The sequence below is a fragment of the Musca vetustissima genome, unplaced genomic scaffold (assembly GCF_032173495.1).
Source record: "Musca vetustissima isolate MV318-11 ecotype Yass unplaced genomic scaffold, APGP_CSIRO_Mvet_v1 utg217413, whole genome shotgun sequence".
NCBI lineage: Eukaryota > Metazoa > Arthropoda > Insecta > Diptera > Muscidae > Musca > Musca vetustissima.
The window spans coordinates 1-13,579 of NW_026880926.1; the positions used below are offsets into that span (position 1 = coordinate 1).

General features: G+C 37.0%; 1 protein-coding gene across 1 annotated transcript; it reads left to right on the top strand.

Annotated features, from left to right (window-relative positions):
- Positions 1-4,085: 4,085 nt before the first annotated feature.
- Positions 4,086-11,926, top strand: LOC133326905 (cytochrome P450 6g1-like). The gene is made up of 3 exons (XM_061535518.1): positions 4,086-4,541; positions 10,791-11,567; positions 11,637-11,926. The coding sequence occupies exons 1-3, from the start codon at positions 4,086-4,088 to the stop codon at positions 11,922-11,924; spliced, it is 1,521 nt and encodes a 506-aa protein (XP_061391502.1). The 3' UTR covers positions 11,925-11,926.
- The last annotated feature ends 1,653 nt before the right edge of the window (positions 11,927-13,579 follow it).

Sequence of the window (13,579 nt, forward strand, 5' to 3'; positions counted from 1 at the left end):
TTGACTTACTTCGGCCATTAAAAGCTTTATAAATTATATGGAATATAATTTGCACTTTGTGATAATCAACAAAAGCAGAATACAGATGCACATTAAAGAGGCTATTAATATGTAGATCCATAAGTTCAACGACCTCAGAGTATACACGTTTCAGATCGTGTCTAACATTGTTGGGAAGGTTCCTTGGAAAAATTCTTTAAAAAATCCACGCGTATTGTTGGGAAGGTTCCTTGGAAAAATTCTTTAAAAAATCCACGCGTATTGTTGGGACGGTTCTATTGTTGGGAAGGTGTGTGAGAAAAATTCTTTAAAAAATCCTCGCGTATTGTTGGGTGTGTAGAAAAATTCTTTAAAAAATCCACGCCTATTGTTGGGAAGATGTGTAGAAAAATTCGTTAAAAAATCCACGCCTATTGTTGGGAAGGTGTGTTAGAAAAATTCTTTAATAAACCCACGCCTATTGTTGGGAAGGCGTGTGAGAAAAATTCGGTTAAAATCCACGCCTATTGTTATGAAGATGTGTGTACTAAATTCTTTTAAAAAATCCACGCCTATTGTTGGGAAGGTGTGTGAGAAAAATTCGTTTAAAAATCCACGCCTATTGTTGGGAAGATGTGTTAGAAAAATTCTTTAAAAAAATCCACGCATATTGTTCAGAACGTCATAAAAAAAAAATCCACACCTATTGTTGAGGCTTGAAAAAAATATTTAAAAAAAAATCCACGCCTATTGTTCGGAAGGTGTGTCCTTAGAAAAATTATTTAAAAAATTCACGCCTATTATTGGGAAGGTGTGTGAGAAAAATTATTTAAAAAATTCACGCCTATTATTGGGAAGGTGTGTGAGAAAAATTCGTTTAAAAAATCCACGCCTATTGTTGGGAAGGTTTCTTTAAAAAATCCACGCCTATTGTTGGGAAGGTGTGTGAGAAAAATTCGTTTAAAAAATCCACGCCTATTGTTGGGAAGGTGTGTGAGAAAAATTCGTTTAAAAAATCCACGCCTATTGTTGGGAAGGTGTGTGAGAAAAATTCGTTTAAAAAATCCACGCCTATTGTTGGGAAGGTGTGTGAGAAAAATTCGTTTAAAAAATCCACGCCTATTGTTGGGAAGGTGTGTGAGAAAAATTCGTTTAAAAAATCCAATTGGTTTAAAAAATCCACGCCTATTGTTGGGAAGGTGTGTGAGAAAAATTCGTTTAAAAAATCCACGCCTATTGTTGGGAAGGTGTGTGAGAAAAATTCGTTTAAAAAATCCACGCCTATTGTTGGGAAGGTGTGTGAGAAAAATTCGTTTAAAAAATCCACGCCTATTGTTGGGAAGGTGTGTGAGAAAAATTCGTTTAAAAAATCCACGCCTATTGTTGGGAAGGTGTGTGAGAAAAATTCGTTTAAAAAATCCACGCCTATTGTTGGGAAGGTGTGTGAGAAAAATTCGTTTAAAAAATCCACGCCTATTGTTGGGAAGGTGTGTGAGAAAAATTCGTTTAAAAAATCCACGCCTATTGTTGGGAAGGTGTGTGAGAAAAATTCGTTTAAAAAATCCACGCCTATTGTTGGGAAGGTGTGTGAGAAAAATTCGTTTAAAAAATCCACGCCTATTGTTGGGAAGGTGTGTGAGAAAAATTCGTTTAAAAAATCCACGCCTATTGTTGGGAAGGTGTGTGAGAAAAATTCGTTTAAAAAATCCACGCCTATTGTTGGGAAGGTGTGTGAGAAAAATTCGTTTAAAAAATCCACGCCTATTGTTGGGAAGGTGTGTGAGAAAAATTCGTTTAAAAAATCCACGCCTATTGTTGGGAAGGTGTACGAATTTTTCTCACAAACCTTCCCAACAATAGGCGTGGATTTTTTAAACGAATTTTTCTCACAAACCTTCCCAACAATAGGCGTGGATTTTTTAAACGAATTTTTCTCACAAACCTTCCCAACAATAGGCGTGGATTTTTTAAACGAATTTTTCTGGAGCACAAACCTTCCCAACAATAGGCGTGGATTTTTTAAACGAATTTTTCTCACAAACCTTCCCAACAATAGGCGTGGATTTTTTAAACGAAATTTTCTCACAACCCTTCCCAACACTAGGCGTGGATTTTTTAAACGAATTTTTCTCACAAACCTTCCCAACAATAGGCGTGGATTTTTTAAACGAATTTTTCTCACAAACCTTCCCAACAATAGGCGTGGATTTTTTAAACGAATTTTTCTCACAAACCTTCCCAACAATAGGCGTGGATTTTTTAAACGAATTTTTCTCACAAACCTTCCCAACAATAGGCGTGGATTTTTTAAACGAATTTTTCTCACAAACCTTCCCAACAATAGGCGTGGATTTTTTAAACGAATTTTTCTCACAAACCTTCCCAACAATAGGCGTGGATTTTTTAAACGAATTTTTCTCACAAACCTTCCCAACAATAGGCGTGGATTTTTTAAAGAAACCTTCCCAACAATAGGCGTCGATTTTTTAGACGAATTTTTCTCACAAACCTTCCCAACAATAGGCGTGGATTTTTTAAACGAATTTTTCTCACAAACCTTCCCAACAATAGGCGTGGATTTTTTAAACGAATTTTTCTCACAAACCTTCCCAACAATAGGCGTGGATTTTTTAAACGAATTTTTCTCACAAACCTTCCCAACAATAGGCGTGGATTTTTTAAACGAATTTTTCTCACAAACCTTCCCAACAATAGGCGTGGATTTTTTAAACGAATTTTTCTCACAAACCTTCCCAACAATAGGCGTGGATTTTTTAAACGAATTTTTCTCACAAACCTTCCCAACAATAGGCGTGGATTTTTTAAACGAATTTTTCTCACACACACCTTCCCAACAACAATAGGCGTGAATTTTTTAAACCTTCCCAACAAATTTTTAGGCGTGGATTTTTTAAAGAAACTCACAAACACCTTCCCAACAATAGGCGTGGATTTTTTAAACGAATTTTTCTCACACACCTTCCCAACAATAGGCGTGGAGGCGTTTTTTTAAAGAATTTTTCTCACACACCTTCCCAATAATAGGCGTGGATTTTTTTAAAGAATTTTTCTCACACACCTTCCCAATAATAGGCGTGGATTTTTTTAAAGAATTTTTCTCACACACCTTCCCAATAATAGGCGTGGATTTTTTTAAAGAATTTTTCTCACACACCTTCCCAATAATAGGCGTGGATTTTTTTAAATAATTTTTCTCACACACCTTCCCAATAATAGGCGTGAATTTTTTAAATAATTTTTCTAAGGAATCTTCCGAACAATAGGCGTGGATTTTTTTAAAGAATTTTTCTAAGGAATCTTCCGACAATAGGTGTGGATTTTTTTAAAGAATTTTTCTAAGGAATCTTCCCAACAATATGCGTGGATTTTTTTAAAGAATTTTTCTAAGGAATCTTCCCAACAATAGGCGTGGATTTTTTAAAGAATTCTTCTAAGGAATCTTCCCAACAATAGGCGTGGATTTTTTAAAGAATTCATCTAAGGAATCTTCCCAACAAAAGGCGTGGATTTTTTAACGAATTTTTCTAAGGAATCTTCCCAACAATAGGCGTGGATTTTTTAAAGAATTCATCTAAGGAATCTTCCCAACAATAGGCGTGGATTTTTTAACGAATTTTTCTAAGGAATCTTCCCAACAATAGGCGTGGATTTTTTAAAGAATTTTTCTAAGGAACCGTCCCAACAATACGCGAGGATTTTTTAAAGAATTTTTCTAAGGAACCGTCCCAACAATACGCGAGGATTTTTTAAAGAAATTTTCCAAGGAACCTTCCCTACAATGTTAGACACGATCTGAAACGTGTATAGTCTGAGGTCGTTGAACTTATGGATCTACATATTAATAGCCTCTTTAATGTGCATCTGTATTCTGCTTTTGTTGATTATCACAAAGTGCAAATTATATTCCATATAATTTATAAAGCTTTTAATGGCCGAAGTAAGTCAAGGTAAATGAGTCATTGATATGCAATTCATTTGAAAAAATACAAGATTTTTTACAATTTCATTAGAGATAATTTAGTCGATTTTATACCATTGGCCACAGCTAACACAGTAAATTCAGAATCAATAAAAATTAAGCAAATATGGCTTTTGAATATTTATTTATATCTGCAATTATCCTGTTCGCTATATGGTGTCGTCGCACCTATACCTATTGGAAACGACATGGTATACCATACGTGAAGCCACTACCGATAATTGGTACCCTTAAAGATGTTTTTAAAATGGAGAAAAATGTAGCTTTGCACATTGCCGATATGTATAATTATCGGGGTATGGAAAAGGAACCTGTTGTGGGCATTTTTGTCTTGCATCAACCGGCATTGGTTATTCGAGAACCTCTGCTTATCAAATCGATTCTGATTAAGGAGTTTTATAATTTCCATGATCGCTATTGTCGCATCGATGAAAGTGTCGACCGTTTTGGTTCGTTGAATTTATTCTTTGCCAAATACGATATATGGCGTGATATGCGAAAGAAATTGGCACCCACTTTCACCAATGGTAAATTGAAGTTGATGTTTCCGCTGTTGACAGAGGTAAGGTTCGATATTATATGAATGAGAATTTAGATTTTGGTAACCTTGGCGATTTTTCGTTAAAAGTGTATATACATAAAATTTTTCAGGTCACAGTGGTCGTAGTAATATTGATCTTATTTATATTCTAAGTAAATATGAAATACTAAGTAAATTTCCATAATATTTTTCAAAGCGGTCCTCTCATAGACAAATGCTCTTTAAAAAGTGTATATTGTACAATTTTTTTGTAGGAAATTTTCTCGTTCACTTTTATGAGTAATGTTAGATCTCGCTGTATATGTAAACTGAAGCAAAAGTTAAACACTCTCTTTTTTAAAATAGGGGAAATATATGGAACTCTATCTTACAAATATTTTTTTCGTGATTGGAACATATCAAAAACTACATTTTCTTTATGGGGTCTCCGACGAATATTCCGGATTGACGGTATGATAAATTTAATAATAATAATATAAACCAGTGAGCGGAGCAGTATAGTCGGACGGGGCCGACCATACGATACCCTACACAACTACCACGAACTCTAACTTTCTGAGGATGTTTATTCCGAGTCGGAGTAATATTTCGTGATATTTGCCCCCTCTTGTCCGATTAGAGGTTAACAACACCTCTTCCTTACTTTTTTCGAATATTCAGTACAGTCCTTCTAATTACTTGTCCAGATTACCTTCACGGTGGGTTGTGTTGTGATTTTCGGATTATACTCTACTTGAAAACACACAAAAAATTATGTTTTCGGTCCATTTCATCCCAAAATTTTAATCTGATCATCACCGAAAATTGTAGGCGTTGTTCTTGACCATAACTGGAACTTCATGAAAAATTTCAAAGCCATCAGCGCGATATTTCTCCCTCTAATGTGGTAATGGGTTACTAAATAATATCTGAATACGTAAGCACCTGTAAATATTTGACTGTAACTCCCACATCTGAGTAGATACATCACTATATTTGGTATCAATTTAAACGCCAACCACTCCTCTTGGATATGCTATCAACTCCTGGGGTCTACATCCTCCAGGAGTAAATATATATGCCATAGAATACAAATTTTGTCATTTTTCACACAAAAGTCAGGGTCCATTTGACCCGCTAAATATTGACCGATCTTTATCAAAACATGCATGCTTATTCTCTGGCTCGATCCCCTTCTCCATGCAAAAATTCGCGGTGTTTGGGCCATAATTGCGGCCTCTGGAGCGACCAGAAATACCGACAAAAATTTAGTATTTGGTCCATTTCATCCCCTAAATATTAACTGATCTTTTCCAAAAACAATCTACATGCAAAAGTTCGTGAAGATTGGTTCATAACTGTGGCCTGTATCGTGTTTACAAATTATAATGGACAGACGGACGGACACACATGTCTAGATCGACCCAGCTAGTCGAGATATGACGATCGGTATACTTAAAGGTGGGTCTCGGACCAATATTTCGCGGCGTTACAAACATTTGGGGCTGCACAAAGCTATAATACCCTGACAACATAGTTGTGTAGGGTATAAAAATCTGATTTGAAAAGGGCTGTTCCTAGAATGAAGACAAATGTCGAACTTTGACAAATTTGAATTTAATTCGCATATGCAAGTTTCGCACCAGGGCGGAATAAATACAAGTTAAATACGTACGACCTTTGTAAAGCCACATAGCCCAATATGCCTGATGAGCCGCTTAACCAACAGCGAAGCGCGTCGCATAATGGTGGGTACGTAGGTTCTTCTCTGGTTTTCCTTTTCATTTGCAAAACTTAGATCATCAAGCTCGACTAGGCAAAATTGAAATAACAAAAAAATATACTCCAACTTATGTTCGAATTGGTCCCTTTGCATACACTCCATATTGTGGAAACTAGTTTATAGCAAAATTTTTACAATAGACTCAGGTTGGAAAACAGGACTATTAACTTCAACATACGGACAATTATGTGGGACCTTTTTAGATCAACCTAAAGCGAAAATTTTCTGAAAGAATTAGTTTTTATTCAAATGCCGTTGGTTGCAAATGCGGATGATACATTGAAAAATCCAAAAAAGGCAAACCCGCTATAGAACCCGCAAAACTACACTACAGACACTTCGATGTAAATTGCCGCTAAGTCCTTTAAAACCCCGAAAATAGAGTGAGGCCTTATGTAGAGACCATGTCAAAGCATTATATTATATATATCTTAAATCAAATTACAGTCACTTCGGTTTAAAATTTTGAAAATATTGAATATAGTTCCAACTTTTTTTTTTAACCCTAAAACATCGATCGATACCGAACATTTTCTTGCAGAAATGTTTTTTGCCCTCCATGAACACGTAATGCCAATTTAAAGTGACTTCGGTTTGAAAATGCGCCTAAGGCCTGTAAAATGTTAAAAAGGACAGGACCTTTACATGGGTGCTATGTTAAAAAAGGAACATATTCAAAAAAGTCTTTCCAAAAAGTGTCAATTTACAGCAATTTCGATTTAAACCTTTAAAATACCGAACATGGTGCTGGACTTTTTCAAATTCTTCTGCAAGTATGTTTCGCACCCTCCACGAACCCGGCCAAACTGCTGCCACAAAATGAGGTTAGAAGTTCATATGGCGGCTATGTGGAAACATGAACCTATATTGATAATTTTCGGCATAGATATATTAGGTTGGGTCGTCCAAAATGTCGATAAAATCGGAGAAATGATCGAAGTTGACCGGCATGTTAACAGTCGTAACATCTCCCAGGAGCTAAAAATCGACCATATAACTGTTTTAAACCATTTACACAAAGATGGATTAAAAAAGCTCGATGTTTGGGTGCCACACCAATTAACAGAAAAAAATAGGATGGATCGAATTTTCATTTGCGAAGCCTTGGATTGGGATTGATATACCCATTTCTTAAACGGATGGTGACTGGAGATGACAAATGGATCACATACGATAACCCTTCGCGAAAAATATCCTGGTCAGAGAGCGGTGAAACACCTCAAACGGTGGCCACACCAGGACTAACGGCTAGGAAGGTTATACTATGCATTTGTTGGAACTGGAAGGGGACTATTTTTTGTGAGTTGCTTTCATATTTAGCTAAACGTTAAATTCTGATCTCTACTGTCAACAACTGAACCGTTTGATGATAGCAATGGCCAGCGTTGGCCAACCGGGGAGGTGTCGTATTCCACTAGGACAACGCAAGGCCACACACATCTACAGTGACTCACCAGGAACTTCGGGAGCTTGGTTTGGAATGTTTTAATGCATCCGCCATACAGTCCGGACTTGGCACTATCTTTCATCTTCATCATCTTTTTATACCCTACACAACTATGTTGTCAGGGTATTATAGCTTTGTGCAGCCCCAAATGTTTGTAACGCCGCGAAATATTGGTCCTAGACCCACCTTTAAGTATACCGATCGTCATATCTCGACTAGCTGAGTCGATCTAGACATGTGTGTCCGTCCGTCCGTCCGTCCGTCCGTCTGTCCATTATAATTTGTAAACACGATACAGGCCACAGTTATGGACCAATCTTCACGAAATTTTGCATGTAGGATGGGTTCTGGCCAATGAAGACGCCTATTGTTTTTGGAAAAGATCGGTTAATATTTAGGGGATGAAATGGACCAAATACTAAATTTTTGTCGGTTTTTCTGGTCGCTCCAGAGGCCGCAATTATGGCCCAAACACCGCGAATTTTTGCATGGAGAAGGGGATCGGGTCAGAGAATAAGCATGCATGTTTTGATAAAGATCGGTCAATATTTAGCGGGTCAAATGGACCCTGACTTTTGTGTGAAAAATGACAAAATTTGTATTCTATGGCATACATATTTACTCCTGGAGGATGTAGACCCCAGGAGTTGATAGCATATCCAAGAGGAGTGGTTGGCCTTTAAATTGATACCAAATATAGTGATGTATCTACTCAGATGTGGGAGTTACAGTCAAATATTTACAGGTGCTTACGTATTCAGATATTATTCAGTAACCCATTACCACAGAGAGGGAGAAATATCGCGCTGATGGCTTTGACATTTTTCATGAAGTTCCAGTTATGGTCAAGAACAACGCCTACAATTTTCGGTGATGATCAGATTAAAATTTTGGGATGAAATGGAGCGAAAACATAATTTTTTGTGTGTTTTCGAGTATAGTATAGTCGAGTAGAGTATAATCCGAAAATCACAACACAACCCACCGTGAAGGTAATCTGGACAAGTAATTAGAAGGACTGTACTGAATATTCGAAAAAAGTAAGGAAGAGGTGTTGTTAACCTCTAATCGGACCACACAAATATCACGAAATATTACTCAGACTCGGAATAAACATCCTCAGAAAGTTAGAGTTCGTGGTAGTTGTGTAGGGTATCGCATGGTCGGCCCCGTCCGACTATACTGCTCCGCTCACTGGTTTATCATCTTATTCTTGCATTGCAAAATATCTGTAATGATAAATAATTGGTATCTAGGGAGGATTGTGAAAATCGACTACTAGAGCTTTTTTGCAAATAGAGAGCAGGACTTCTATGAGAGAGGGATTATGAAGTTACTTTTAAAATATCAAAAAAACATACAACAAAACGGTGCACATTTGCCCAAATCGGACATTGTAGAATAAAGTCCTATAGTTCGTACACAAATTATGGATTTCCTTTTTCCCAACCTAATATATCAGTTTCGAAGAACCCGAAATACCAAATTACACCCACTTCGATCGGAAAATGTGGATAAAATGGGGGGCTATGGCAAGTCGTGAATCTATATATCACATTTGCAATATCGAACTTACTGGGAGTATTAGCAATGTGTGTCTTAATTATACCCTTAGCCGTATGGCTAATGAGTGTATATACCCTTTGATACGGAAAAATGTGTCGCTTCGAAATAAGGATTTAGACCCCATCTTGCTTTGGAGCAAATCCGTATCAGACAATTTGTAGTCGAAGACCTCTGCATACCATAGGCTGAGGGTATTTATCTGTCGGCTACACCGATTGACATTATTGTACTTGGTTTAGTGCTCAACCTAAAAAATTGAGCTCAATCAAAAAGATACATCGATGTAGAAGTTATTTCTGATGAGGAGTATATATATATATATATTTGGGTTTTCAACCAATATCCCAGTCAGTCTAGGAAGTCATTGCTGAGTTTGACTAAAACTTGGTACACAAAATTTATATTTCGTTGGTGGGTTCCTCAGTGCAAATGATGTATATTTTGCATGAAGTCGATTTTTATTGCAGTACGACCCTTAGGCAATACCGTATGATACACAAGCTCCCTACTTTCGAAAAAATGAGTGAGTCATGGTTTCTACATCAACACCATGAACCCATGATTTGTTATCAGTTATATCAATTTAGAGCAGATTACATAAATTATTTCACGTGATTGACAATATATTTTGCTTTCAAATCATATCGGGTTTATTATCTGAAAATTAGATTGTAAAATGTTGCTATCTCGATCTGTCCTTCGCAATTAAATGTTGGTAAATAGTTCAGGTGAATCCGAATACAGTTATTATTTTTTCGGAATGTATTAATGTTCGTAGAAGTTAATTAGAGTTCTTAGCAGGGATCGAGTTTAAATGGAAAATGACGATGAGAACATGCTAATATCGATTTCCTGCTTTTGGAGGTCTCATCTAAAATTTTATGAGCGACATCTTTGCAGAATATTTGGAAGTCAACAAATCTCGTATTGTGGTTGATTTAGTTTCAAGTGAAAAGGAACAAAAATATGCACAAGGACTGGAGATAGAAGTGGGATATATTTTACAAAAGTATTCCGCATTCGATTTGACTGCAGAAATAAAATTTCAAAAATAACCTCCAATAGTCTCAAACAAAGATACAAAGCTTTCATTTTCAGACCTTTAGAATTTACGGCAAAAAAAATCATCAAGCCGTAACTCAAAATCTTGACCAATATCGAATTTGTCCTTCTAGGTTCTTAATATACTCTACAAGGAGTGTCCCACCCTCCAGACTTTGACTTCGATTTTATGTCACAGTGTTGTAAATATCGTTAAAGGAGAGAGTATTTTCTACACACTAACAAATAAAATGGCAAAAACTTTGGCCCAAACCAAGCCTATGCTAAATTTTAAATTTTTCGTCATTCAGGCACCATTAGCAAGGGTTTATTCTGGGACCAAATAAAAGATTTATTAAAAATTTACCTCTGATATCAAAAATACATAACTAGACAGACATACATGCCATTCCTTTTTAATAATTTTATTGTAATAATCATTGTTTATTTTCAGATCGGCGATGAATTGGAGCAATATTTACTTAAAAAGGGTGACAAATTTGTAGCAGAAGTAAAATCCATATGCGGTCTCTTTACAACCGATGCAATTGCCTCGACTGGCTATGGCATAAATGTTTGTAGTTTTCAAAATCCCTACAGCGAATTTGCCTCTCAAAACTACAATAATCATCAAAATATACCAGCCCATGAACATTTTGTTATGTTTCTCCTACCCAAACTTTCAAAGCACATACGGGCACAAATGTTTCGCAAGAATTATGATACCTTCTTACGAGCCTGCCTTAAACACGTTATGGATGAGAGAGTAAAATCAGGACAAGAACGTAACGATTTAATTGATACTTTGATACGTTTGGTCAAAGAGGCCAAGGAAAATAAGGATATCCGTGATAAAGATCTTTACATAGATGCCATATTGGCTCAGGGTGCTGTTTTTATTGTTGCCGGCTATGAAACATCATTATCGGCTATAGCCTTTACTCTCTACCAATTGGCCAAATATCCTGAATTGCAACAAAGACTGCGAAAGGAAATTAAACAAGTATTGCTGGCGGGAAAGGGTGCGGTTAGCTATGATGCTCTAAAATCTATGGAATATCTCGATATGGTAATGCGTGAAAGTTTACGTTTATATCCTGCTGTGGCCTTCTTGGAACGTAAACACAATGCTCGTGATCAGGAATTTTCACTGAAACCCTATCATGATTTTAAAATACCAAATGGTATGCCGATATTTATTTCGAATTATGCCATACATCGTGATCCGTTGGTGAGTGTTTGCTTGACTTTTTTTGTTATTTTTTGAAAATATTTGAGTATTCTCCCTGTTTTATTGTAGTATTGGCCAAACCCTGAAGTCTTCGACCCTGAACGTTTTTCTCTACAAAATAAGGAGGGTATATCCCCATATGCCTATTTGCCATTCGGTTTGGGACCCCGTAGTTGTATGGGCGGCCGTTTGGGTTTATTAATATCTAAAGTGGGTGTTTTATATTTTCTTAAAAACTACGAAATACGCCAGTGTCCTCAGACAGTGAAGAACATGTCCTTTAATCCCAATATGTTGACATTAGAATGTAAGGATGACATAAATTTGGAATTTATGAAGGATCCATTGTGGATATAATTTTATATAAATTTACAGAAAAAAAAATTAATTAAATTATAAATACAATAAACACGTTTGTATCCAAGGCATCAAAGAATAAGAATCGGAAGTGAACAATAAAAAGTTTTCGCAGTAAAAAGATTTTATAGCTGCAATAGCTTTTCATCCGTCTAAAAAATATTTTTAATAGATCCAAGTTCTAGTAGTCCCTCTAAAACTATTTTTAATAGATCCAAGCTTTAGTAGTCCTTCTAAAACTATTTTTAATAGATCCAAGTTCTAGTAGTCCCTCTAAAACTATTTTTAATAGATCCAAGCTCTAGTAGTCCCTCTAAACCTATTTTTAATAAATCCACGCTTCAAATAACTTTACTTACTTAGCTGGCTTGTGACAGATCTTGCGTTCCATAAGCCGAGCTTAAAAAAGATTTTTAGGCGTGCCGGTCTTTTGCGCAGTTTTTCCAGTTTGAAGATCATATTTGGCAATTTTGTCCTCCACTTGATCTATCTACCTTATTCGCGGCCTTCCCCTTCTGCGTGAACCATCAGCAGGTTCGCTTTTATATGCCTTTTGGGCTAGGGCATATTCACCCATTCACACAATATGACCTAGCCAACGTAGTCGCTGCAGCTCAATACGTCTAACAAAGCCGATGTCCGAGAATAGCTGGTACAACTCATGGTTCATTCGACGGCGATATTCACCGTCAACGCAGATCGGCCCATAGATCTTTTAGAGAATTTTTCTCTCAAACACTCCAAGAGCTGCCTCATCTGCTTGCGTAAGTACCCATGCTTCAGATCCGTATAACAGCACGGGTAGTATCAGCGTCTTGTAGAGTGTGAGTTTGGTCTGGCTTGAGGTGGCCTTGATTTTGAGTTGCTTACTCAGACCATAGTAGCATCGGTTGGCCATCACTATACTTCTCCGAATTTAAAAATTGAAGTCGTTAGTTTTATTTATGGCGGTACCAAGGTATATAACGTCTTGCACTACCTCGAAGCTGTAGTTCTCAAATTCCACAGTTGGTCCGAGTCTACTGGACGTCTTGCACGTTGATACCATCAGTTTGGTCTTCTCGCCGTTTACCGCCAGACCCACTTGGGCAGACTCCTTTTCAATTTGTTCAAAGGTGGCTGTTACCGCTCTCAATGTTCGATCCATTATGATGATGTTATCGGCGTAGGCGAGTAAAATGTATTGTTTGGTGTACGGAGTGTCATTTCTATTCACCTTTGCCTCTCGTATAACCTTTTCAGGATGTTAAAAACTGCTCTGCCATTGTGCTTCTATATTATTATCGGGACAAGGAGTGCTTTCGTCTAGCAGTTGTGTTTGCAGCCTTTCGACGTCGAGTTTCCGTGTTACATTACATCGCACCTTTGCTGATACAATGAGGCTGGTGCGAACCTTGGATGCTACAAGGTATTGTTCCGAATCGATATTCGCTCCACGTATGGATCAAACGTCTAATAAACTGGATGAATGCCTTCCGTCTATCACAAGATGATCAACTTGATTTCTCGTTGCTTGATCAGGAGAAATCCAGGTGGCCTTGTGTATATCGAGATGCTTGAATGGGGTGCTGCTAACTACCATGTTTTTTGCTGCCGCAAAGTAAATCAACCTCATGCCGTTGTCGGATGTTTGCTGATACGTAAAGGCAGGTGCG

Coding starts and splice junctions, on each gene's coding strand:
- LOC133326905 (XM_061535518.1), top strand. CDS start 4,086: ATGGCTTTTGAATATTTATTTATATCTGCAATTATCCTGTTCGCTATA. Junction 4,542..10,790: donor TGTTTCCGCTGTTGACAGAG/GTAAGGTTCGAT, acceptor GTTTATTTTCAG/ATCGGCGATGAATTGGAGCA. Junction 11,568..11,636: donor CCATACATCGTGATCCGTTG/GTGAGTGTTTGC, acceptor GTTTTATTGTAG/TATTGGCCAAACCCTGAAGT.